The 27,863-nt window shown below is 39.6% G+C and overlaps 1 protein-coding gene across 15 annotated transcripts in view; it reads left to right on the top strand.

Moving 5' to 3' along the window:
• The window catches only part of sfxn2 (sideroflexin 2), a 100,281-nt gene that overhangs the window by 20,748 nt on the left and 51,670 nt on the right, over positions 1–27,863 (top strand). For 11 of the 15 annotated variants that reach the window (XR_011345428.1, XR_011345429.1, XR_011345430.1 and 8 more), the window contains 6 exons: positions 12,148–12,246; positions 14,265–14,340; positions 22,900–22,985; positions 24,310–24,408; positions 25,671–25,731; positions 26,307–26,418. Coding sequence is in view for 11 of the 15 variants with exons in the window: in XM_069900173.1 (XP_069756274.1) it covers positions 12,148–12,246; positions 14,265–14,340; positions 22,900–22,985; positions 24,310–24,408; positions 25,671–25,731; positions 26,307–26,418 (533 nt within the window). In the remaining 4 variants the exon portion in view is untranslated. The remainder of the gene's footprint in view (positions 1–12,147; positions 12,247–14,264; positions 14,341–22,899; positions 22,986–24,309; positions 24,409–25,670; positions 25,732–26,306; positions 26,419–27,863) is intronic. The other 4 variants (XM_069900182.1, XM_069900175.1, XM_069900177.1 and 1 more) reach the window with 3 other exon arrangements.

The raw sequence follows: 27,863 nt of genomic DNA on the forward strand, positions 1-27,863 counted from the left end.
GTTACTTCCCTCTGGTAAACTCAAATTGCTTCCTAATTTATCTTTCAAGTAGGATCTCAGTTGGTAATATGCCAGCGCTGTATCTCCAGTTATATTGTACTTATCTCTCATTTGTTCAAAGGATAAGAATCTACTTCCTGAAAAACAATTTTCTATTCTTTTAATCCCTTTTTTTTCCCATTTTCTAAAGGAAAGGTTGTCTATTGTAAAAGGGAGTAGCTTATTTTGCGTCAATATTAGTTTTGGTATTTGATAATTTATTTTATTTCTTTCTACATGAATCTTCTTCCATATATTGAGGAGATGGTGTAATACTGGAGAAGTTCTATGTTGTACCAATTTTTCGTCCCATTTATATAATATGTGTTCAGGTATCTTTTCCCCTATTTTATCTAATTCTAGTCTCGTCCAGTCTGGTTTTTCCCTTGTTTGATAAAAATCTGATAGGTACCTTAATTGTGCGGCTCTATAATAATTTTTGAAGTTTGGCAATTGTAAGCCTCCTTGTTTATACCATTCTGTTAATTTATCTAGTGCTATCCTCGGTTTCCCCCCTCTCCATAAAAATCTCCTTATTATTTTCTTTAACTCTTTGAAGAATTTTTCTGTCAGTTGTATTGGCAATGCCTGAAATAAGTATAGTATCCTTGGAAAAATGTTCATTTTAATACAGTTTATCCTTCCTATCAGTGTTAGTGGTAGCTCTTTCCAATGCTCTAAATCGTCCTGTAATTTTTTCATTAGTGGATTGTAATTGAGTTTATATAATTGGCCTAGATTTTTGTTTATTTGCACACCTAGGTATCTTATTGCCTGCATTTGCCATCTGAATGGGGATTCCTCCTTAAATTTTGAGAAATCCGCGTTATTCATAGGCATTGCTTCACTTTTATTTACGTTTATCTTGTATCCCGACACTTCTCCATATTCCTTCAATTTCTTATATAGTTCTTTTATTGATAGTTCTGGTTCTGTTAAGTACACTATCACATCATCCGCAAATAGACTGATTTTATATTCCCTGTCTTTTATTTTTATTCCTTTTATATTATTATCTATTCTTATCAATTCTGCTAGTGGTTCTATAGCTAGCGCAAACAATAATGGTGATAGTGGGCATCCCTGCCGCGTTGACCTGCTTAAGTTAAATTGCTTTGATACATGTCCATTTACTGTCACTTTCGCTAACGGTCCCTCATATAATGCTTTAATCCAATTAATATACTTCTCCGGTAAACTGAATTTTTGCAATACTTTGAACAAGTAATTCCATTCTACTCTGTCGAAGGCCTTCTCTGCGTCTAAAGCAACTGCTACTGCCGGTGCTTTATTTCCTTCTACTGCATGAATTAAGTTAATAAATTTACAAATATTGTCTGTTGTGCGTCTTTTTTTGATAAATCCAGTTTGGTCTAAATTTACCATTTTCGGTACCTGTTCTGCTAATCTGTTTGCTAATAGTTTAGCTATGATCTTATAATCTGTGTTTAGCAGAGATATTGGTCTATATGACGCTGGTGAGAGTGGATCTTTCCCTTGTTTTAGTATCACTGTAATTATTGCTGTTTTACATGAATCTGGTAAGTTTTGTGTCTCATCAATCTGGTTGATTACATCCAGGAGGGGCGGTATTATTAGATCTTTAAATGTTTTGTAGAATTCTATTGGGAGTCCATCCTTTCCTGGTGTCTTATTATTTGGTAAATTTTTTATTATCTCTTGTATTTCTACTGTTCCAAATGGTTCTGTTAATTTATTTTGTTCCTCTATTTGTAGTTTTGGTAGTTCAATTTTAGTCAAAAATTCATCTATTTTCCCTTCTTTCCCTTCGTTTTCAGTTCGGTATAATTGTTCATAGAATTCTCTGAAGTTTTCCTTAATTTCTTTCGGATTATATGTAACTTGTTTGTCTTTTTTCCTTGTTGCCAATACCATTTTCTTAGTTTGCTCTGTCTTAAGCTGCCATGCTAAGATTTTGTGTGTTTTTTCACCTAGTTCATAATATTTCTGTTTTGTCTTCATTATATTCTTCTCCACCTTATATGTTTGTAATGTTTCATATTTTATTTTTTTATCCGCCAATTCTCTTCTTTTGGTTGTATCTTCCTTTATTGCTAATTTTTTTTCTATGTTTATTATTTCCCTTTCCAACTGCTCTGTTTCCTGATTATAGTCCTTCTTCATCTTGGTTGCATAACTTATTATTTGTCCTCTAATGAATGCTTTCATTGCGTCCCATAGTATAAACTTATCTTCCACTGATTCCGTATTTACTTCAAAGTACATTTTTAATTGTTTTTCAATAAATTCTCTAAAATCCTGTCTTTTAAGTAGCATGGGGTTTAATCTCCATCTATACATTCTTGGAGGGATGTCCTCTAGCTCTATTGCCAATAACAGGGGTGAGTGGTCCGATAATAGTCTAGCTTTATATTCCGTTTTCCTAACTCTCCCTTGAATGTGGGCTGATAACAGGAATAGGTCTATCCTTGAGTATGTTTTATGTCTAGTCGAGTAGTATGAGTATTCCTTTTCTTTTGGGTTTTGTTTCCTCCATATGTCCACAAGTTTCATTTCTTGCATTGATTTAATTATAAATTTGGTTACTTTGTTCTTCCTGTTAATTTTTTTCCCCGTTTTATCCATATTTGGATCCAAATTCAGATTGAAATCCCCTCCTATTAGTATGTTCCCTTGCGTATTAGCTACCTTCAAAAAGATATCTTGCATAAACTTTTGATCTTCTTCGTTAGGTGAATATATATTAAGTAGATTCCAAAGCTCCGAATATATCTGACATTTTATCATAACATATCTCCCTGCTGGATCTATTATTTCCTCTTCTATTTTAAATGGCACATTTTTGCTAATTAATATAGCCACTCCTCTTGCTTTTGAATTATACGATGCTGCTGTTACATGTCCTACCCAATCTCTCTTTAATTTCTTGTGCTCCAATTCAGTTAAGTGTGTTTCTTGGACAAATGCTATATCTATTTTTTCCTTTTTCAGTAAATTTAGTAGTTTCTTCCTTTTAATTTGGTTATGTATTCCATTAATATTTAGAGTCATATAGTTCAGCGTAGCCATTTTATATTTTGTTTATCTTCTCTTTCCGTTTTTCCATCATTACCTTTCCTCCTTTTCCATTTCTGTTTTCTTATTTTCAACTCTTTACCAGACAACATTCCTACAACATCCAACATTTTCCTTATTCTCCTATTTCTATCTTCTTTATCCCCAATCTCCCCTTCCCCTCCTGAGTTGTCCTTTATCCCTTGTCGGACAACCACATCTCCCCTCTCCATTTGGATTTGCGAATCCACTCGCAAGCGTCAACTGATTTTGCAGTGACCGCTCTTTTCCCCCACCCAGCCCCCCCCAGAAAAGATTTCACTTTTTATATGTCACAAAGGTCACTCTTTTAATTCCCTCCTTATTCTCTCTATTCCATTACCTTCCCTTATTAATTCTTGTCTATACTATGTATGTTTTCCTCTAATTACAGATACTTTCACGTATGCCCATTGTCTCTATTCACTCTTATACCTCTTTACCCGCATACATATCAATCGTGGTCATTTTTACCCTCATTACCCGTCTTCATCCCTCAGTCTATTTTTGTCTTTACCCACATACATATCAATCGTGATCATTTTTGCTCTCATTACCCGTCTTCATCCCTCAGTCTATTTTTGTAATTGTTCTGCAAATTTTCGTGCTTCTTCTGGATCCGAGAACAGTCTGTTTTGTTGTCCTGGAATAAATATTTTCAATACCGCAGGATGCTTCAGTGTAAATTTATATCCTTTCTTCCATAAAATCGCTTTTGCTGTATTGAACTCTTTTCTCTTCTTTAGGAGTTCAAAGCTTATATCTGGATAAATGAAGATTTTTTGCCCTTTATACTCCAGTGGTTTGTTGCCCTCTCTTACTTTTTCCATTGTCTTCTCCAGTACCTTTTCTCTTGTAGTATATCTTAGGAATTTTACTACAATAGATCTTGGTTTTTGTTGTGGTTGTGGTTTAGGGGCCAATGCTCTATGTGCCCTTTCTATTTCCATTTCTTGCTGTAGTTCTGGACATCCTAGGGCCTTAGGGATCCATTCTTTTATAAACTCCCTCATATTCTTGCCTTCTTCATCTTCCTTAAGGCCCACTATCTTTATGTTATTTCTTCTGTTATAATTTTCCATTATATCTATTTTTTGGGCTAGTAATTCTTGTGTCTCTTTAGTTTTTTTATTAGATTCCTCCAATTTCTTTTTTAAGTCTTCTACCTCCATTTCTGCTGCTATTGCCCGTTCTTCCATCTTGTCCATTTTTTTCCCCATTTCTGTTAAGGTCATATCCATTTTATTTATTTTCTTTTCTGTGTTGTTTATTCTTCTTCTTAAATCATTGAATTCCTGTGTTTGCCATTCTTTAAATGACTCCATGTATCCTCTAACAAGAGCAAGTATATCCTTTACCTTGCCTTTCCCTTTATCTATTTCACTGTATTCTTCCTCTTCTTCTTCCTCTGGGTTGGCCATCTGTTGTTTCTTTGATGCCCTTTCCTCCTCTTCTTTCTTGTTTCCATTGTCTTCTGTGGTCTCTTCTTGCTGCAGGTGTTCTGCAGCTGTCGTTGCCGGCTGTGTAGATCGACTCCCCAGCTGGTCCCCCCTCCCGTCGGTGTGTTTTTTTTCATGCGCATCGCGCATGCGCGAGGAGTCGCGCATGCGCGGTTGCGCACTTTTACTCGGCTCTGTGAGCCATTGTTGTAGTTCTTTTTCTACCGACCTGAGGTAGTGGGGTCCTCTCTCCACAGCGGGCCTCTTCGGACAGGTAAGGCCTTCACCTTTTTCCTCCGTTGTCTTCTCTTCCTCTCTTCTTTCCGTTGATTTTGATTTTTCTCCTTTTGTCTCCATCTTCTTTCCACCTTTATACTCACTTTTCTTTAACTTGTATTTCTGTGCCTTTGTATTTTCTCTTGTTTTTCCCGACTTTTCTGGAGAGGGCTGGAGTTCACCGTCCGGCCACTACTCCATCACGTGACTCCTCCCAAGGCAATTTCCTCTTCGAAGCCTTTTGTCTTAGGAGAGGACATTGAATATGAATCAGAGCTCGATCACAAGAGTTTTTGTTCAACAGCTGTCGGGGTCTTGAACCTTCCCAAACTTCGGGGCCACACACTCCAATGTTGCTGCGATCCCTGTCCCCTGCATTTTCCCCACCTCCCACTGCCTTCTTCTCATGCTCGCCTTTAATCCAACTGCTCATAGATGTCAAGAAAATAATTCTATTAAGATCTGCTACCCTTCCCAGTGATCCACTGCTCTCAATGGGAACTCAATGAGAATTCTGGTTGCAAGCCACCACTGTTCTCAAAATAGTAAAAACACAATGATGGAGAAACTCAGAAGGTCAAACAATGTACTTTATATAGCAAAGATAATGATAAATAACCAATATTTCAAGCTTGAGTCCTTTATCAAGGTATGAGCAGGTGCCTGAACAAATGATATGGAGGGGAGGGGCACAGGCAGGAGGTAATAGATAAGGGAGAGAGGGCACACCAACAAACAGAGACAAGGGGGATGCCTCTGAATGGAGAGGGAATGGGGTGGAGAGCTTGAGGAAAAAAGACAGAGATAGGGAAGAGAGGGAGAATGGGGAGTGGGCGAGCAGGAACCAGAGAGGTCGATGTTAATGCCATCTGGTTGGAGAGCATCCAGTTAGAATATTAGGTATTGCTCCTCAAATTTAAGGCCCTCCCTCTCTAATCATCTATTACCTCCTACCTGTGGGAATCATCAAAGACCAGCACACACTTTGTCCTTGCTGCTGCCATCAGGAAAGAGATATAGGTTCCACAAAACTCGCACCACCAGGTTCAGGAATGGTTGCAACCCTCTTCACCATCAGACTCTTCAAAAACAAACTCAAACAGGGACTCATTTGAGGACTCTTGTGTACTTTATTGATTTAAAAAATTCTCTCTGTATTGCACAGTCAGTTTGTTTACATTCATTATCTGTTTACAGTTCTTCATTTGTTCTTCATGTGTACATTATGTACAGTTTTATTTTTGCCCAACCAGTAAGTGGTAATTCTGCCTCGCCCACAGGAAAAAGTATCTCAGGGTTGTATGTGATGTCATGCATGTACTTTGACAATAAATCTGTATTCACCTCCTCACCCTGCCCCTCCCTCCCTCATATTCTGTTTGGGCGCCTGCCTACATTTTGCTCAGACCTTGATGAAGGACTCAAGCCCATAATGTTGTTTGACCTGCTGAATTTCTCCAGCATTGTGTTTTTACTTCAGTCATGGTGTCTGCAGACTTTTGTATTTTACGACTGTTCTCAACATTTTTTTTGCCAATTTCATGATTTTTCTGGGAGATCCTCGGGAATTATTGCTTCAACACAGGGAAAAAAGTGTTGATCCAAAACTTGGCAAGTGTAGCCCTTGTTGTACAAGCTCCCAATGGGGGAAATGGCCAGGTAAGTTATTTTGTGGATAAATATTAAACATTGTCAAAGGGGAAGGTACATGAGAAATAGTGATGCACAACTGTGCTTGCGATTACTTAATGGAAACTATTAGTAGATTTATCCATTGAAGCTGCTACATTTGTGTTGTGCTGTGAACCTGCTCTTGTTCAATTGCCATGTTCACCCTCCAACTTTAACAAAACCATTTCAGTCAATTAAACATTCCACTTTATGCCCTTGGATTTGCTCATGGATAACCAGTGGGTCAAAGCACAGTTACTTAGCCTGGAATCCATGCACATCCCTGACACCTCACTCTGTAATCAATGGTGCAGAAATCATTAAGCAAGTACTAACACAACTATTCTGAGCTAGTTCAGGGGGAGATAAAGAAAGATCACTTCCATTGGCCAGCAACCATTAACTTTGGGACCTAACCTTAATGTTAATATGAAAATTGTGAAGATGAGAAGGACTTCTTTGCACAAAAGATCATTAGTATTACCATGTACTCTACCACTAGTGACTATTAAAGCCAAATCGACCGCAGATGTGGGAGACGAGGGAGATAAAACATTAAAAGAGCAGGTCCTGGACCAGAGGTTTGTGACCCTTTTTCTTTTTGGGCAATTTAAGTTTGTAGACCAGTGCCTTGAAGGTCAAATATGAAATCTAAATCTATACCCCTGGGAATCTCATACAATACAGGCTGGTGATGCTAATGGATTTTGGGCTAATGAGGCAATAGTTCTTTCTAAATCTCCAGACTTGCACAATTGAATCATGAAATCATACTGCACAGCAAGAGGCTATTCAATCCATCATGTCGACTCTGACCCTGTGAGTTACCAATTAGTCCAAATATTCAGTTTCCCCCAGCCTTTCAACTTTTTTCACTTGATTTGCATTTATTTTCAAAAGTTAATATCGAATCTTGCTTCATTGTCCTTTTTAGCAGTGTGTTTCAGTCCGAAGCATCTTTAGGTGTAAAATTATTTGTTTTCCCTCTCTCTCATCTTCTCTCTGCTGAAAAATAAACCAAGAGATGGGGTGGCTAGCACAACACTATTACAGCACCTGCAACCTGGGTTAGGATCTGCCACTGTCTATAAGGAACTTGTACATTCTCCCTCTGTGTGCTCTGGTTTCCACCCATGTTTCAAAGACGTAGTGGGTTAGTAGGTTAATTGGATATGTGGGTCTAATGGGATGGTGTGGGCTCGTGGGCTGGAAAGACCTGTTACCATGCTGTATCACTAAATTATAAAATAAATTTTCTGCCCAGTGAAGCAATAGAGGCTGCCTGATTAAATGTATTTAAGGCACAATTAGGTATTTGAAGAATAGGAGAATTAAGAGTTGTAGGGAACAGGTGGGTAAGTGAGCAGAGTCCATGGCCAGAGCAACTGTAAGTTTGTAGAATGCTGGAGCAGGCTCGATGGGCCAGATGGCCAACTCCTATATGAAGACCAGAGAGAAGGGGTTGATGTTACAGAGGGAATATGATAAAGGGGGAAGGAAGCTGGGGAGAGGCCCCTGAGGTAAAAGGACTGAAGGTGTGAAGGTGGAGAGGCTGCCCTTAAATATACCTGGACTGCTTCTGACACCCCTCTTCCCTTCCTTGGCCTCTCTGTCTCCATTTAAGGAGACAAACTATTCATAAACATCTTTTACAAATCCACTGACTTTTCATTCAGCCCCTTGGAAGAATGCCATTCCTTTTTCACAATTCCTCCACAACATCTGTTCCCAGGATGAAGAGCTGGAGGTCTTCCACTTCAAGACATCTGAAATATTCTCTTTCTTTAATAAACATGGATTCCCCCTTACTGTCATTAATAAAGCCTACATCCATAATCTCCACTATTTCTCGTATTCCTGCCCTTACCCCAAGGCAGAATGAGGACATTGCCTCTGGTCCTTACTTTCCACCCCACCAACCTCTGCATCCATCACATTATCCTCAGATACTTCTGCTAACTTCAGTGTGACCCCACCACCAGCAACATCTTTTCTTCTCATCTCATCTGCTTTTTGCAGGGTTAAGTAGCTCTTATGTGTGAAAATCATAAGGTAGTGATCATGGGAGATTTTAACTTCCCACACATTGATTGGGATACCCATACGGTTAGAGGGCTGAATGGGCTGGAGTTCGTTAAATGTGCTCAGGATTGTTTTCTATATCAGTTAGTAGAAGAACTGACTCGGGACGGTGTAATACTGGATCTCCTGTTAGGGAACGAGTAAGGTCAGGTAGCGGACATTAATACTGGAGAACCAATTGGGTCTAGTGATCATAATTCTGTTAGTTTTAGGGTAGTTTTAGGGAAGAGCAAGGAGAGGCCTAAAGTTGAGGTTCTGGATTGGAAAAGAGCAAATTTCGAAGGAATAAGAAGGGATTTGGGGAGTATTGAGTGGGACAGGATATTTTCAGGTAAGGATGTTAATGAAAAATGGAGGATATTCAAAAAAGAAATTTTGAGGGTACAGAGTAGTTATGTCCCAGTGTGGATCAAAGGAAAGGCTGGAAGTCATAGGGAGGCTTGGTTTTCGAGGAATATTGGAAATTTGGTTAGGAGAAAAAGGGATGTGTAAAAGAGGTATAAAGAGCAGGGAGCTGAGAAGTTGAAGGAGGACTACAAGGAGTGTAGAAGGAATCTTAAGAAAGAAATTAGAAAGGCCAAAAAAAGGCATGAAGAGGCTTTGGCTGACAGAGTAAAAATAAATCCAAAGGGTTTCTAAAAGTACATTAAAAGTAAAAGATTAGTGAGAGATAAAATTGGACCCCTTGTAGATAGCGAGGGTTGGCTGAGTGAGAAGTCTGAGGAAATGGGGGAAATTTTGAATGATTTCTTTGCCTTGGTATTCACTAGGGAAAAAAATGTTGAACCAGTTGAAGTAAAGAAAAATAGTGGGGAGGTCATGAAGCATATAAGGATAACCGAGGAGGTAGTGATGGCTGTGTTAAAAAAGATAAAGGTGGATAAATCTCCCGGACCGGACAAAATATTCCCTAGGACACTCAGGGAGGCTAGTGGACAGTTAGTGGGGCCATTAACAGAGATATTTAGGATGTCACTGGCCACAGGGGTGGTGCCAAAGGATTGGAGGGTGGAGCCTTTCCTCTGTTTAAGAAAGGGTCCAAATGCAAACCTTGGAATTATAGGCTGTAAGTCTGACGTCTGTGGTGGGCAAGTTGATGGAAAGTGTTCTGAGGGATGCTATTTACAAATTTTTGGAGGTACAGGGATTGATAGGGAGTAATCAGCATGGTTTTGTCAGGGGTAGATCATGCTTAACAAACCTGATTGAGTTCTTCGAGGGGGTTACAAAAAAGGTTGATGAAGGGAAAGCTGTGGATGTTGTCTATTTGGACTTTAGTAAAGCTTTTAACAAAGTTCCCCACAGGAGGTTAGGAAAAAAGGTGGAGGCATTAGGTATAAATAAAGAGGTAGTGAAATGGATTTAGCAGTGGTTGGATGGGAGGTGTCAGAGAGTAGTGGTAGAAAATTGTTTGTCCAATTGGAGGCCGGTGACTAGTGGAGTTCCTCAGGGTTCGGTCCTGGGTCCACTATTATTTGTTATATATATTAACGATCTAGATGTAGGGGTGTAGAATTGGATAAGCAAGTTTGCGGATGACACAAAGATTGGTGGTGTTGTGGACAGTGAGGTAGATTTTACCGTAGATTAAAAGGTGATTTAGGAAGGCTGGAGGTGTGGGCTGAGAAATGGCTGATGGAATTTAATACAGATAAATGTGAGATGCTACATTTTGGAAAGGCAAATTTAAATAGGTCATATACATTGAATGGTAGACAATTGAGGAGTGCAGAGCAACAAAAGGATTTAGGAGTTATGGTAAATGGTACCCTCAAGGAAGGTGGGGATTTGCTACGGCATGGACTAGTAGGGCCGAACTGGCCTGTTCTGTAAGTGGTTATATGGTTATATGGAGTCTCCTTAGTCAGCTCTTCCCTCCCCACCCACCCTTCCACCCTTTTAGGCACTTCCCTCTGTAACTGCAGACCATGAAAAACATGACCCTACCTCCCCCTCCCCCTCCCCCCTCTCCTCCATCCAGGGCTATAAATAGACCTTTTAGGTGAGGTAGAGCTTTTCATACACATTGTCTGGCCTGACCTGATCAGTGTGGTCTCCTGTATTTAGGTGAGACCAAACACAGATTGGGTGATTGCTTTGTTGAACACCTGCATTCTCTCTATGGGTTTAAACTTGATCTTACTGTAGCCAACCATTTCATCTCCACCAACCATTCCTACAACAACGTGCCTGTTCTTGGCCTCATCCATTGTCAGGGTGAGGTCAAATGTAAATTTGAGGAAGGCATGAACATTGATTTTTCTAATTTAAAATTACCCCTACCTGCATCTGGTTTCTTTGTTTCCATCTCTTATTTCCCTATTCTTGTACATATTTTTACCCCTCTTTTCTTGTCCACTCTCCCCCTTTGGAATGGTCTCATGTTCTACCTGTCTCTCCACCTCTTACATCTCTATCCTATCACCTCTGGGCCTATTCTCCCAGCTATTTTACTCCTTTATATATGTAACATCACCCTTCCCTTTTGTGTTCATAAGGATCCTGACCCGAAACATCGACTGACTATTTCTACTCTTGGAAACTGTCTGAACTGCTGAGTTTCTCCATCAGTTCTTTGTTTATTCTCCTCACATTTGCTTGTGGTATGCAAAACTGTCAAGTGTCTTTAGGTAAGTAACAGCAATCATTCTGTTTTAACCCATCACCAAATTCTGTATTGTATACAGTATATTTTGAGATATCGCTGATGTCCTTTTGCAGGGCATGAAGCCACAAATATCTGAGTTTATGCACAGCTCCAGTCTGCTGTTTCGTGTTGAACTCGCAGCTTTGCAGAGTTGCAAATCAAATTGTTCCTCCAGATGTTGTGGGCTACTTGCATGGCCTTACTTTGTCACTGTTACATTGTCTCTACATTATGTTGCTTCTCCTCTGTATTGGAGAGACTGGACGCAGATTGGGTGATTGCTTTGTTCAGCATTTCCGCTCTGTTGGCAGTCATAATTAGGATATCCCACTAGCAACCAATTTCAATTTCCTCCCCCAGTCCCATGCTGACATGTCTGTCTATGGTCTTATGCACTGACAGACTGAGACCTCCCATAATTGGAGGAACAATGCCTCTTGTTCTGTCTGGGCACCCTCCAACCAGATGACATTAGCACTGACTTTTCTGATTTTTTTTAGCCCTCCTCCTGTCTCTCCTCTTCCCCATCCCTACTTCTCCTTTCCTCTGTCTGTCTCTTTCTTTCTCTTTCCCTCTATCTCTTCATTCACAGAGCCACCTCCTCCCCTGATCAATTCTCGCCTTCATTCTCCTGTCCTCTCATCCATATCCAATTATTGTCTTTTGTCTGTTGGCCTGTGCTCCTCCATCCCTCTTTTGCCAATTCCTTCCTTCTCCCCAGCCTCTTTATTCAAGCACCTGCTCATACCTCATGAAAGGACTCAGACCTAAAACGTCAGTTATATATCTTTACCTCCAATGGACGCTGTGAGACCTGCTGAGATCCTCCAGCATTTCTGAGTTTTTATTACAATCGCAGCATCTGCAGGCTTTTGTGCTTCACTTCTCATTCTTATGTTGTTCCTTCATTAATTTCAGAACTGTTCCAGCTGTTGTGTTTTGGCAATGGGTGAATCAGTCCTTCAACGCCTTGGTCAACTACACCAATAGGAATGCTGCATCGCCGATAAGTGCAAAGTAAGTGTTTTAGTTCTTCTTGTGTACAAAATCTGTAGTTTAAGTTGGTGTAACTTATTCCCTCTTTGTTAATTCTCAAGCAGCCAGCAAAATAGTTAATTTTATTCATTGAAAATAGGACATTTTGTGCCGCTATTATTGAAACTGGCAACCCTGTTTGATTATGGCGGTGCTGCTGGCATGTTCCTTGTTGAAGTGGAAGAGTTTTCCAATTTGTTTCTTCCTTTCCTACTTCTTGGGTGAAAGCACAGAAATACTGGAGGAACTCAGCAGGTCTTGCAGTGACCATACGAAGTAAAGATGTATAACCCACGTTTTGGGCTTGAGCACTTCTTCAAGGTAGACCAGCTGAGTTCCTCCAGTATTTATGTGTACTATAATCACAGTGTCTGCAGTCCTCTGTTGGGTGACCTTATAAATGTGGTCATGAGATATCAGATTCCTTGGCCACTTGGTCATTCCTCATTTTGAGGCGACAAGGTGAATGGGCTCTTTGACAAAGGAAGTGTTGCAAGGAAAATCCTATACTCTTCTCTGAAAATCCCCACCCCTCCCCTTCATCAACCCTACTCCAAAATAGTATCCAAGCTCAATATTGAAAATGCTGTACAGTATGAGAGGAACATGAGGCATTGCAAGAATGCCAATAACCTGGGTCAGTATGAATATAAAGGAATATAAGAGGAGCAAGAGGAGAGAAGAATTTTAACCATTGACTTCCTATGAAAGGGAAGAGGATTCAAATTCTAGAGGGAAGTATTTTTGGAAAGGAAAAATGCAGAGACAGTGGATCTATATGTAAGCCAATGGTCATCTCCTGGGTCTCATGATCTTGGATGTCAATTGAGGATCATTAAAAAGCATTCAGAGAGGGGGAATGCTGTGTTGTTTTCCTTTCTCCGGTTGGGAGTGGAGGGTTGTGATATACCCTTCCACAATCCATGTTGGCAAAAACCAACTTACAGACTGGTATGCAGACCTGGATCTGTTCCAGTACTGCTCTCCCTTTACTGACCTTGACATTATGTGGCTAATAGTTAAATATTTTTAAAGAATTTTGTGCTTTTTATAGAAGGTGTACTTTCATCTGGATTAATGCATCAATAATAGGGCAGCACGGTTAGTGTAGAGGGTGGCACAGGTATTGTAGATGGCGGCTTGGTTAGCGTAGGTTACAGCGCCAGCAACCCGGGTTTGAAGTTTGAACGTCTGTAAGAAGTTTGAACGTTCTTCCCATGTCTTTGTGGGTTTCTTCCATGTGCGCCTCTTCCCTCTCACCCTTCCAAAAACATCCCAGGGGTTGTAGATCAATTTGGTGTAATTGGGCAGCACAGAATCATGGGCCCAAAGGGCCTGTTACCATTCTGTTTGTCTAAATAAAAATTAAAATGAAAAAAATTAATTTAAAATTGTGCTTTATTTTACTTGTATTTTTGGCTTGTCATCACTGTATTCATTTGCGAAGTTTGAAAATAAACAGATTAAAGGGATAGAATACTTCGGTACCTCTTTTGGTGTTCCTGGGTTTCTGAGGTGCCCCAGACTTAATAGAGTTCTGCAAAATTAAGAAGCATAGATAAGGTGGACAGACAGCACCTTTATCCTGGGGCAAGAGTAGCAAACACCAGAGGATATCTGTACAAGGTAAGGGGAGAAAAGTTTAGGGGAGACATCTATGTTTTTACATAGAGAATATTGGGTGCTTGAAATGCATTGCCAGGGGTGGTGGTGGAGGCTGGTACAATCGGTACATATAAAAAGGCAGATGGATACAAGAACAAAAGCAGGTTATGTTGTGAAGGTTTAGATTGTTGAGTAGGATTATGTAGGTTGACACACATCATGGGCCAAGGGCTGTAATGTTCTATGAATCTATGGACCTTAGGTATTATGTACAACCTGTTCATGTTTGTATGACAAAACCAAGGTATAGGCATGGAAGATGAAATATTTGCATTTTATTTGGTTTTAAATAAAGTAAACTTTTGAACAAGCTTTCTTTCTTCTTCATTGTTTAGACAACTAGGAGTCGCATACTTGACTGCAACTAGCACTGCACTGGCAACTGCAGTTGGATTGAACCTCTACACAAAGGTACAGTGATAAGCTGTTTTAAATTTTTAAATTTAGACATACAGCGTGGTAACAGGCCCATGAGCCCATGCTTCCCAATTACACCCAATTGACCTACAACCCCCAGAAGGTTTTGAATGGTGGGAGGAAACTGGAGCACCTGGAGGAAACCCATGCAGACATGGGGAGAACATACAAATTCCTTACAGACAGCGTGGGATTCTACCCTGGTGCTGATTGCTGGAGTTGTAGCAGCATTGCGCTAACCTCTACTCTTACCGTGCTGCCTGTTGTTTGTAGAAATTTGCCTCAAGGTTTCAAAGAATTGTAGTTTTTTCATTTTTCCTCCCCTACCAACACAGTATAAATAGAATAACAACATGGTTTTGCAGAAGTGGCAATGGTGTAAATAAAAATGAATACATCAACATAGTGATGAAAATGTATGGATACAAAACTAAGGGTGGGAAGAGACTTCGAACGGTTTTCCTTTTGAGAATTGAATTGAATTTCAGATTTATTGTGAGAGTGCATACATTATATCACATATAACCCTGAGGTTCTTTTTACTGTGGGCGAGGCAGAATTATCTGACAGGTAGTGCAAAAAAAACTGTGCACAATATACACGTAAACAAATAAAGGAATGCAAAAAAACTGCAATACAGAGAGGGAAAAAAAAAATAATAAAATGCAAAAGTAAGAGCCCTTAAATGAGTCCTTGATTGAGTTAATGTTGAGGAGTCTGATGGTGGATGAGGAACAACTGTTCCCGAATGGATATTGTGGAACCTATACCTCTTTCCTGAAGCAGCAGCAAGAACAGAGCATATGCTGGGTGGTGTGGATGATTGCTCCGACGGCAGCGTTCCTTGTAGACGTTCTCAATGGTGGGGAGGGTTTTGCCTGTCATATCCTGGGCTGTGTCCACTACCTTTTGGAGGGCTTTATGCTCGGTGGTATTGGTGTCCCCATACCAGACCATGATGCAGCTGGTGAGCACATAGTAAATAATATATTGTGAATAAAGTTTATTTTTGGTTTTAAAAAAAAGTAGAAATAGAAATTATTCTAGTGCAGTGGAATGTTGTTGTTGGGTGTAGCTGTGGACTTGGATTTTTTTCTGCAGTGTCTTTTTGAACATAGAACAGTACAGTGCAGGAACAGGAGTTAAATAAGGTAATCTGCAGATGGTGGGGTTGAGTACAATACACAAACCTGCTGGAGAAACTCAGCAGGTCACACAACATCCATGGGAAGTAAAGGGAAACCAACGATTCGGGCATAGGAACACCCCCTTTGGCCCATGTGACTGTGCTGATCATCGTGCAAAAGTTAGGCTAAAACTTGTTTACTGAACATAATGTCCAAGTTAAACTAAAAATTGAGCCGAAACGTTCTCTGAAATGGGGGCACAGAAGACTTGAAGGATTGTTGTGGTATATCTTCAAACTTACGTTACAGAATGGTGAGAGCAAGATAGTCTGGATTAAAACATACCTTGATGAAGGGCTCAAGCCCAAAACTTTGCTTATGTATCTTTGCCTCCTTTGGATGCTGAGTGACCTGCTGAGTTTCTCCAGCACTTTTGTGTATTTAACTAGATTAAAATTTCTTTCCCAATCATTCAACTCCTCTGCTTTACTGTTCTTAAGACCTTGCACACCAAGTAAATGGTGTTTATGCACTGGTTTCCATGTAATTTATTTACAAATCTACAAACCAGGAACAGACTACTCAACTCCTTGAGCCTGCTCTGCCATTCAATTGTATTGCGGCTAGTTTGATAGTAATTTCTACTCCTCATTCCCATTTATCCCTCTGTAACCTTTTAAATCTTGCTTCTTAACAATCTATACTCTAAATCTAATTTATTGCTGAAGTATATTCTAATGTTCTATTATGGTTAATTGGTTGCTTAACTCTCATACCAGCTCATATATATCCATTTTAGGACTCTTCTGATGAATTGTAGGGAATGGTGCGTTTGTCAGTTTTTTTCCCCATTTCTATTTGAATCACTGGTCAACAAGTTGATTGGGCTCCTAATGCTATAATAGTTTAATGTTTACTGACCAAACTAGACATTCAAAACCTGAATAACTGATCCTTAGAAGATTTCAATCTGACCATGCAAGCTTCAGAACTGAAGTCCATTTAATTAAATAAAATCAGAATATATCAGTTATTGTCTATAATGTGACTATTGAATAACTGAATTATCCGATTCATCAATGACCTTTTAGGGTGGTGATACACACTATCAATGACTCTAAAGACTGAGCGAGGAATGATAGGCTTTAATACACATTAGATTTCAACTGGCCCAACTCCATGTGCTCGAATGAATGGAAGGGGGCAGGGAGGTTGACCTCTATGGCCAGGTCACAGGGGGAGGGGTTACATGGGGTCGAGTCATCAGTGGGCGGGCCAGCCACTTATGTACAGAGCAGCAGCAGTATATACATACATACATACATATCACTACAGGTGGGAAATCAGTTTTCTTGCCAAATTGGGTTCTTTACCACTCCAGAACCTCTGAAACAAGCAATTAGGGGCTTATCCGCTGTACAAAAAAAAACTTCATAAGTGGCAGTGAGCTTCACTGTTTGTAAAGACTTCACTGAAACATTTGATGAAGAGCTATGGAAATGCAAGTTCCGATTTTGCCTAGTGGTTTCCCGTTCAGAAATGGCCTTCCTTTATGCAGCTAAAACACCTGTAAGGGTTTCACTGGAGTTTTGTCAGGAAAAAGCTGCCATTAAGGATCCTATTAAACAATAAAGTTTGCAGATGTTGTGATTGTAGTTCAATACACAAAAGTGCTGGAGAAACTCAGCAGGTTACGCAGCATTCTTTTTTGAATATTTTATTTTTCATTTTCCATAAATACATTCACACAATCTTTAAACTTTTATACAGGCAAATATATAAAATATATTCAAAATTCACGCCCCCCTCCCTTCCCCCTCCCCCCCACAAATACAAAAATATAATTTCAAGTACCGTCAGAGTTCTCATTTTTCATAATTCTTTTTTAGGGATATCATATCATTACATTCATTGGAAGGTCAAATTTATAATCGGATCCCTACATTATACAAATTCAGTTGCCAGAAATTAATGAATGTGTCATATTTATTCAAGTTGTAAGTAATTTTCCCTATGGGTATACAACCACGTAACTCCACGGCCCATCAAGTAATAAGAAGGGGAGAGTTGGATTTCCAAGTGATTGCTAATTTGAAATTTAGTCAGTTTATGGCTCACGTCCATAAGGTTTTCCAAAAGGTACAGCTCTGGGTTGCTTGGGAAAGTCATTCCTGATACTCTTATTAGTGTTTCAGCAATATCATTCCAGAATGGTCTTAACTTTGTACACGACCAGGTAGAATGTAAAAAGGTTCCAATTTTAACACCACATCTGAAACACATTTTGGATATTTCAGATTTTGACTTATGTCCTTTTTGTGGCGTGAGCAATAATGGATGTAAAAATTTGTATTGATCCAGTCCATATCTCACATTGATTGTTGATGTCATACTATCCAAACACCAATCAGACTAACACACCTCTGGTATTATAACAGCCAGGTCTGACTCCCGCCTCTCTCTCGTCCTTTGTAGGCCTGGCTTCGCACTTTTGCCTTGGAGAAAAAAATATATCCTATAGTTATAAATTTAGGTGTATTTCCCAGCCTAAGCATCTCTTCCACTTCATTACTTGAAGGTGGGACCATTGTGGGACCCCATCTTTCTTGCAAGAAGGACCTTAATTGAAGAAAGCAGTGGAATGTTCTCTTTGACAAGTCATATTTCTGCTTTAGTTGTTCAAGGACACAAGTAGCCCTTCCTCATAAGAATCTTCAATATGCCTAATTCCCTTGTCATACCAGTATTTAGAATTTTATTACTCAAATTCATGGGCAGTAATTCATTCTGGCACAGTGGTGCTTTTGGTGGTATCTCCACTTTCTTTTTCAATACATTCATTAATCTCATACCAAATCTTAATCATATGTATTAAAATGGGGTTTTATAAAAATTAATTTAACATTCCATTTGTAAATCCTTTATTGCCATCTCCCTCACTGTATATAATCCTATTTAGATCCCTGAGGAGGGCTCTCCTCTTTAAAAAAGGATGAAAGGAATCTCACCTGGGCTCCTAGATAATATTTTTTAAAAATCTGGCAATTTAATCCCCCCCCAATTAATATTTCTATGTCAATTTCTCCATGGAGATCCTAGGCACTTTATTATTCCAAATAAATTGTCTTAAATGACCATTGAATACCTTAAAAAAAATTCTGAGGCAAAGGAACAGGCATCGACTGGAAGAGGGGTTGAAGTCTCGGCATTACTTTCATTTTCGCACAATTAACCTATCCAACTAAACTAATAGGCAAGTTTTTCCATCTTTGTAGATCGTCTTCTAGCTTTCCGAGCATTGGGAGATAATTAAATCTTTATAAATTTTGTAAGTTATTATCTAATATTATCCCTAAATGTTTAATTCCTTCCAATTTCCATTTAAACCCACTTCCTTTTTGGTATCTTTCATGATCAAAATTTGTTAATGGCATAATTTTGCTTTTTCTCCAGATTAATTTTGTAACCAGAAACTCTTCCATATTTCTCCAGTGTGGTCTGCAGTTTGGCCAAAGACTCATCAGGGTCTGATAAATACAACAGCACATGGTCTTCCTAGTCAATTTTGAATCCCTTTATGTCTGGATCCTTCCTTTTAACCTCTAATGGTTCTATTGCCAAAACAAAGAGACCTGGTGACAGTGGGCACCCTGCCTGTTGGACCTACTCAAAGGAAAGATCAACAACATTTGACCATTAGTTATAATTTTGGCCCATAGTTTGTGATGAAAGGTTTTTATCCAGTTAAAAAATATTCGGTCCATTCCAAGCTTTTCTAATACTTTGAATAGAAACAGCCACTCTAACCGATCAAATGCCTTTTCTGCATCCAAAGATACAGTTATACTAAGGTTCACTTTATTTTTTTAATATTTAATTTTTTTTTACCAAACAGAGATAACGACAAAGTTAAAAATACAAGTACAAAGGTACATTCAGTATTTACTTCATGTTGGCATTAACCCAACCCCCACCCCCCAAAAAAAGAACCCCAAAGTCAATGAAAAAAAAGGAAAATACAGAAAAGTAAGAAAAAGTTAGTAAAGAAAGAAAAAGAAAACAGATTGGACTCCTGAAAAGTGACACACTTCACCAATCACAAATTCATATTCTATTTAATTTTTCTTTGGAGAAGATCAATGCTGGTCTTAGGGTTGGGAAGAACTTATCTAATTTTACCTGAATTTTGTAAATATGGTTGCGAAATTTGTAAGTAATCTTCTCCAGGGGAATACATCTATGTATCTCTGCGTTCCAACGAGCCAGACCTAGATGTGAATCAGACTTCTATGCAACAGCTACACGTTTTCTGATCACAGCCACCACAATATTAACAAATTGTATTTGATATATGGACAGTTTCAATTTGTGTCTTATCCCTGTAATGTTCCCAAGTAAAAATAATTCTGGATTTTGTGGAAATTGAATTCCTATAATTTCCTAAATCTACCCAAAAAGGTCTTAGTTTAGAACATGACCAAGTTAAATGTAAAAAAATTCCTATCTCCTCACCACACCTAAAACATCGATGTAAAAGATTTGGATTTAATTTGTGTTGTATGAGATATAATTGATGCAAAAAAATTATATTGTACTAATCTATATCTTACATTGATCGTATTGGTTAAATCGAGTGCTAACACCACAAAAAGAGCAGTGTTAAAATCTGGAGGAACTCAGTGGGTCAGGCAGCATCTGTGGAGGTCAATATTTTGGGCCTTGATGCCTTGTCTCAACCTGAAAGTGTCTTTCCCACCTGCCTGATCTGCTGAGTTCCTCCAGCAGTGTGTTCTGTGTTCCAGATTGCAGAGTCTGCAGTCTCCTGTGCCTCCCACTTTTAAAGATATGACAGAAATCCAGCTGACTTGCTTCCACTTTGAAAGCAAGAGCTCAACTTCAAAGCAATGTGGGAAGAATTTAAAGTGATGGGTGGTTGGGCTGCAGTGAGATGATAAAAGTTTTCGCCAGACTTTTCAGTTTAATGTGCTGAATATGTCTCTTTTCTCTTTGGCTTGGCTTCGCGGATGAAGATTTATGGAGGGGTAATGTCCACGTCAGCTGCAGGCTCGTTTGTGGCTGACAAGTCCGATGCGGGACAGGCAGACACGGTTGCAGCGGTTGCAGGGGAAAATTGGTTGGTTGGGGTTGGGTGTTGGGTCTTTCCTCCTTTGTCTTTTGTCAGTGAGGTGGGCTCTGCGGTTTTCTTTAAAGGAAGTTGCTGCCCGCCGAACTGTGAGGCGCCAAGATGCACGGTTTGAGGCAATATCAGCCCACTGGCGGTGGTCAATGTGGCAGGCACCAAGAGATTTCTTTAGGCAGTCGTTGTACCTCTTCTTTGGTGCACCTCTGGACAGATTAAAGATTAAAGCAATGTACCCATAAATGGATTAATAAGGCAAAACAAATTGAAATAAGGAAGAAAAGCAAACTTAACAAAGCCTTGAAGAAAAATGTGAGGTAAACCATTGGAATGTTGGAAAAACTTGTCAAAAAATGGTAGTGAAAGGCGCTTTATTGTTGAGCAGTAAAGGGGTTCTGTAAGTCTTTCTGAGTTATTGTGGCATTAAATATACATTAAGTAGTAGTGCAAGCAAATTCAGTTGTAAAATTCAGAATAGAAATGGATGAATCTTTAAAAGGAGGAAAAATATAGGGTTATGGGATATGTATTAACTTTACAACTGAGCATATACGATGTGGTGATGCCTTTCTGCACTTTATTCTATGAAGGGTTTAGGAAGTAAGAGGGCTATGTACTATAGGTAATTTTTCCACTGAGGTTATGTGAGACAAGATCTAGAGGACATGGGTGAAGGATGAAAGGAGAAATGTTTAAAGGGAACATTAGGGAGAACATCTTCACTCAGTGGATGGTGAGGCTGCCAGCTGATGTGATGAATGTGTGCTCGATTTTGACATTGAAGAGAAATTTGGATAGGTTTGTCAATGGTAGTGGTATGAAGAGCTATGGTCCAGGTTCAGGTCAATGGGACTAGACAGCACCAATTAGATGGGCCAAAGGGCCTGTTTCTGTGCAGTTATTGTTCTAAATGGGATAAGCTTTAATTGAGTAACAGTCTAAATGATTACTTCATGCAATTATTCACAAAAATAGGCAATGGCTGCATGAAAAAAATAGAAAGTTCTGCAGCTTAATTAATTTATATTATTAACAAGAAGAATGATAAAACACATCCAAGTAATTACAGATGTATTTGCTTTTCCTCAGTAATTAGTGGAACTGGTTATTAGGAACATAGTTGAGAATCTAAATCAAAGCAGGTTAATAGCCAACATCAAGGAAGTAACCAGATCTCGTGTTGCCAATTTTGAGGTTGTGAGATCTGAACTGATTGATGAGAAAACCCCCTCAGGTTAACTTCCGCCAATTCTTTATGTTCTGTTTGAAAAATAACCTTAAGGCAATGATTATCCCAGATAAAATTTGGCAGCTGAGGAATTAACTGCAAAAGGAGAAAGCAAAACATTTTTTATTGTGATAAATTATGCTGTTTGTGACTTTTCGACTCTTATTCTCCTTCAGTGGGTAAGTCACAGCCAAATTAACTTTTGCTTCTGTTTCAAGTATCTACCTCTGGCAGACTGAATAACCCAAGTTATTTATTAATTGGAGTAACTTTAGAGAAGGAAAGTCACCAGTTAATGTGCACCAGCACTTTTGATGCAGAAACATAACCTTTTCCAGAGAAGTGATAGTATAAACTGCCCAAATGACAGCTGTGATTTGAAGTTAATATACAGCATTTACTTAGCACATCAAGTAAAGTGTGTGATTAAAGAAATTGAGATTAATGTGATGAATTGTACCTGTGCCTTCTTTCTCCTCCGACTGTCAATGTGACCTTCTTCCACCATGTGGCACCTAAGGATGAAATCAAGAGTTCCATGGGGAGCAAGTAGGCCTCAAGCAGTGGACCTTGAGACTTATGCCACTACTTCCCTGAAAGGGTTTAGCTTCTGCATCAAAAGGACTGGTGCACAAATTGTACACCTCTTTCAGTATTGATGATTATCTCTGACATAGTGAATATATTTGTTTAAAGCAATAAACAACACTTTAAAAGCAAGTAGATTCATCAAGCATTTCATATGTGTTTATAAATGCAAGAAATAGAAACCCCTCTTTGCTTCTCTTGGTTTTTCAATGAAGCAGTCAACCCCATCCATGCAGCATGGAGCAGAGGGGCCAGATGCAAAGTGCATCCAGCCCCTTGGCTCAGTCGCTTCAGGACCTGCCCCTGGAGCCTGTTCTGAGCATTCCATTCTTTTGCTGCAGAAATTCAGATGATCCAATTCACTCTTTCGCCTCGTGGCTTTTCACCAGAACCGAGACAAATGAGCTCATTGTTTCTCTGGACAAATAACTGGAGAGATTCCAGCTTGATTTTTGATTTTCTTTCCCCAGAGAGCTCCACCCTTATTGGCCCGCTGGGTCCCTTTTGTTGCCGTGGCAGCTGCCAACTGTGTAAATATTCCAATGATGAGACAGCAGTAAGTCTAATTCTTTTCCTTTCATTGGCTGGGTTTTTTTTGTCATTAAATGTTGGCTTTTTTATAATATATTTGTGAAAGGTCCTGAGAAGAGCCTCATTAGTCAGATGAGAGATCCAGAGCTGACTTTTTGTTTGTGCCAGCCTCGGACTAGTGAAGGCCCGGGACTGTCAGATGAAGGGAAGATTGAAGCAGATATTCAGAGTCCATATTTTTTTAGGTTCTAGGAAGGGCTGGAGTAGTTGAAATTTCAACAGGATCTTACTTTAAAGTCTTACATTTGGCTGTCCACCATGTCTACTTTGCAGACCAATGCTCATATTCCCAGAGAGAGTCCAAAACTCTTAACTATTGCAGCGTTGAATTGACTTTTCTGAAATGCTGTGAGAATTGGTCCATCCCATTCAAACTGTCCTTGTGAAACAAACCTTATACCCCAGGAATCAACTGAATTACTCATGTGACGCTCCTTCAAGAATTTTGCCATTTATTAAAGGAAGAAAGAGAATATATGCATGTACCTGAGGAATTGCGGCAGAGAAATTCAAAATCCCTGTTGACCAGTATAATATCTATTGAAGAAGAAAGATAGGCAAGAAAGAATGGAACCAAAAGATTTCTGAGGCTAGGATATGTTTACTGTTCTTGTTTGCAAGTACCTCTTGCCTCAGAGGTTCAATAAATGTATCCAGTGATCAGAGGCTGTACAAAGCCAGGAAAGAGGTAAGCTGAGAACCATAGATCACCACAGCACAGAAACAGGGCCTTTGGCCCATCTAGCTTCTCAAACTATTAACCTGCCTAGTCTCAATAATCTGTACCAAGTCCATACCCCTCCCATCCATGTACCTGTCCAAATTTTTATTAAATGTCAAAATTGAGTCTGAATTCACCACTGTGTGTTCAGCACTGGTAGGCACAGTTAGTGTAGCGGTTTGAATCCAGCGCTCTCTTTCAGGAGGTTTTATACTCTCCCTATGTCCGTGTGAGTTTCCTCCAGGTGTTCCAGCTTCCTCCCACCCTTAAAATAACGCAGGGAGTGTAAGTTAATTGGTATACTTGAGGCCACAGACTCATAGGTTGGAAGGGCCTGCTACCTGGCCTTTGGCGAGGAAGGGGGGGGGGGGTGGTGGAAGCAACTGGGACTGGGATTCTCATGTCTGCATGGGTTTCCTCCGGGTGCTCCAGTTTCTTCCCATTGTTCAAAATGGGCTGAAAGGCCCTGTTGCCACACTGTAGGTCTAGATTTCAATCTATTTATTTATTTATTTTAAAGCATTTCAATTTAAATTTACTGTGCTATATGTCTAAATTTAAAATTCAGCTGGCAGCTCATTCCACACTCCCATCATTCTCTGCGTGAAGTTGTTCCCTGTAATATGCCCCCTGAGGTAAAGTTTAAAGATGATACAATTGGTAAAAGGTTAGTAAATAGAAAATTAAGCTCAACTTTATCATGAGCCATTTTAACTATATGTTTTTGGTATATGAAAATTTATAATTCTTTATTAATAAATACACAAAGATTCAGGATTTTATTTTGTGCCTGACCACCCCACCAAGATCAACAGGTATTTCTTTGGATGTTTCCTGAAGGCACATCTTCACTGAGATATGTAAAGTGTGAATTAGACACTGATGGAATGTCTTATGTAGTGAAAAAATCTTTTCAGAGGACAGCTGGAAAGAAGTCGAGAGTTTCAATAGCAGGAATGAGATTTGAGAGGAGAAGGAGGATTGCAAAAAATCAGCAAATGCAGGAACAACAAACAGTTTGAGATGCCAAGAAATTAAAGGTTCAAGGTTCCTTTTATAATAATATATAAAAACGTAACATACTTAAAAAACAGTACTTCAATTTTTGTCTGCTGTAAGGTAACCAAAGAGTCGCTATGAGCATTGCCTTGCGCCCCCACAATAAGAGAAAGAGAAGCAAAAGGGAGTCCCTTCAGAATCACTGAATGTCTGTGGATTCACCTCCAGTGCCTCTGCAGCCGCACAGACTCCAGTTCAAACTATTGGCAACCCAAGCTCCGGGTCCAAACCTCCGATACGATCAGGAAGCCTTCAGCGCCCAAGGCCCTTCGGGAACCCTGCTTGCCCTCAGCATTCTCTTGAATCCAACTTCCGATATCTAGTTCCCCCATGAGCCAGTTGTAAGTCCCTCAGCTGCTGAGCCCATGACAAAAGCATAAAATGAAACACCACGAAAAATTAGGACAATGAGCAAAGAAAGCAGAGACCAGTAAGGCTTGAAAGTGGTAAGATTTAAAGAGTATTGGGTCCAGCTGCATGAAAATTCAATCAACGTGGAAGAGCAGAGGGACACCAGAGCCCTAGTTTCAAAACAAAAATAAATTAATTGCTACCCAGTGCTGTATTCTGCTCATTGTTGCATGAGGTCAGGAACAAGTAAAGATGTTCAGTCAGATAGTCCTCAGTTCTTTCCTTAAGAGCAACCTCTGAAATAAGGTTGAATTGGTCAATACATGCCAACACCCTTGATTGGGGAAGGTGGATAAACCTGACGAATGGGAGGGGATGGGTTTGGGAGGGGGAATCTATTTTGCTACTTCATTCAATTTATGTTGTTGAGCAGCTGAAAGGTTATTTGCTGTTTTGCCAACCATTAGAAGTCAAGGAACTGGTATACATTATGTTCAGCTTAAATCTTCTATATTTTAGGGAAATTATAAGTGGAATCGCTGTGACTGATGAAAATGAGAATAAGCTGGGAAAATCCAGGGTAAATATGCACTTTAATAAAACAATATTACAAGGCAGACTTTTTGCACTGGGGACTGTTTTATCAACAAATTTGATGTACTGGCATTGGCAGTAAAATATTTCCTTTGAACTCTGCAATATTTTATATACATAAATTTTAACCCACATTATTTGTGTGTTTTTATTTGAAATGACATAAGGCTTGAATTTTTCAGTAGTATTTCACTATGATTCTACACGTGGCTTTTGGACATTTGTCATGTGAACTTGGAGGCCATTTTGGATATAGCAAGATCAGTGGAATGAAATTAATGAGTGGTTAATCTATTCAGTAGCAGAGACATGTTGTGGCCAGGAAAAATTCTTCTTTGAATAGTGCTGTAGGATATTTAACTTCAACCTGAAAAGAAAGGGAAGCTTGGTCTTGTCCCAGCTCAGTGGATTATCAACATGGATGACATGTCCAAGAAATGTGTCTTTAAACCATAAATATTCCGAGTAAGGACGAGATTACTATCAGCAAAATGAAGCGGACACCTGTATGTAGTAGATTGCTGGAAGCAGCTTCATTTGCTTCATTAACCTTCTTTACAGAATGTCGAACATGAAATGAATCCATTTCTAGAAAGAGCAGGAATAGAAGGACACAGAAATGCTGGAAGAACTCAGCCGGTCTTTCAGCCCGGTCTCACAGCGTCCATGGGAGGTAAGGGCTCCGGCCTGAAATGTCGGTAATATATCTTTACTTCCTACAGAGGCAGTGAGAGTGGCTGAGTTGCTCCAGCATTTCTGTTTGCTTTTACCACAATCACAGACAGCATCTGCAAATTTTCATGTTTCACTCAGGAATAGAAGGAGCCTGTCTACCTCCTCCTAAAATATCCCTATTTTAGTGGACAATGAGGTTGTGGCTCAGACAGGGTTCTGGCCCGAAACGTTGATCATCTTTTGCCTTCTCCAGATGCTTACTGACCTTCAGCACTTTGTGCGTGGCTTCAGTTTGCCAGCATCTGCAATCTCTCTCATTTGCCTTTGAAAAAGACATCACTGTTGCTTTTGAGAATAGCCACTAGGAGGGGCACTAGACTGCTCCTACACATGTCTTTCCGTCTTTGTGAGGGTTGGAGCCTGGTGTCAGATTTGGTCTCAGGAAATATCTTGAGTATAATTATCTGTTTCCAGATTAAAAGACAAATTGCAGTCATTGCATTTACCTCGAAAAGTGTTTATAAATTGATGTAAGTGTAAAACTGCTTTCTAGTAATGTGTGTTTCCAGAGTGAATTGTCTTAATAGTAATTGGTTACATACATTTTTTTCCGTTTGAAAGGGTTGCTAGTGCCCAGAGACTAAGCGTTGCTCAAATTTCCCCTGTGGTTTTTTTCAGCTAGTTTGATTGCTAATGGGCTTCAATGTAAATGCTCTTCAGTCGCCATTACTTTCTTTCCTTGCTATTTCAAGTTCTATATTTAAGATGGAATCATTCTGCAGTATCATTAAGTAGTGTCATAACTGCAGAATAAAGGCTCTGCCATTTTGCACTGAAGTGAGGAGAACATTTGTTTGAGGGTAAACAAGAAAATCTGTAGATGCTGGGGTCTAGTACTATACACAAAGGTGCTGGAGAAACTCAGCAGGTCATGCAGCATCCAAGGGAAGTAGAAGGGAGCTGACGTTTCGGGCCTGGGGTAGGGGGAGGGGGACAGGCTAACAGTTAATAGGGTAGAAGAGAAAGAAGTTGAGAAGTGATGGGGGAGAAGGCAGAGGGCTAAGAAAGATGGCTCTGATAGGAGAAGAGAAAGGGGTGGGAGCTGGAGGAAGGGAGACAGAAGGATAGGGAAAGAGAGACTCTGGGGATGGAGTTAACAAAGATTGGAGGTCGATATTGATGCTGTCTGGCTGGAGACTGCAAGACGAAGCTTGGCAGTGCATGTGGCCATGTACAGACATGTCAGTGTCACCAAGGGCTGTAGAATTAGCTACTGGGAGGACCATTGCTGTTGCAGTGGGCAGAGTGAAGTTGCTTAACAAAACGATCTCCCAATCTCTGATGCACCGGATACATTAAATGACCCCTGCAGATTCACAGGTGAAGTATTGCTTCACTTGGAAGGGCTTGCTGCATAGATTGCTCTACATATCCAATAAAAAG

This window comes from Narcine bancroftii, chromosome 10, assembly GCF_036971445.1.
Source record: "Narcine bancroftii isolate sNarBan1 chromosome 10, sNarBan1.hap1, whole genome shotgun sequence".
Lineage (NCBI taxonomy): Eukaryota > Metazoa > Chordata > Chondrichthyes > Torpediniformes > Narcinidae > Narcine > Narcine bancroftii.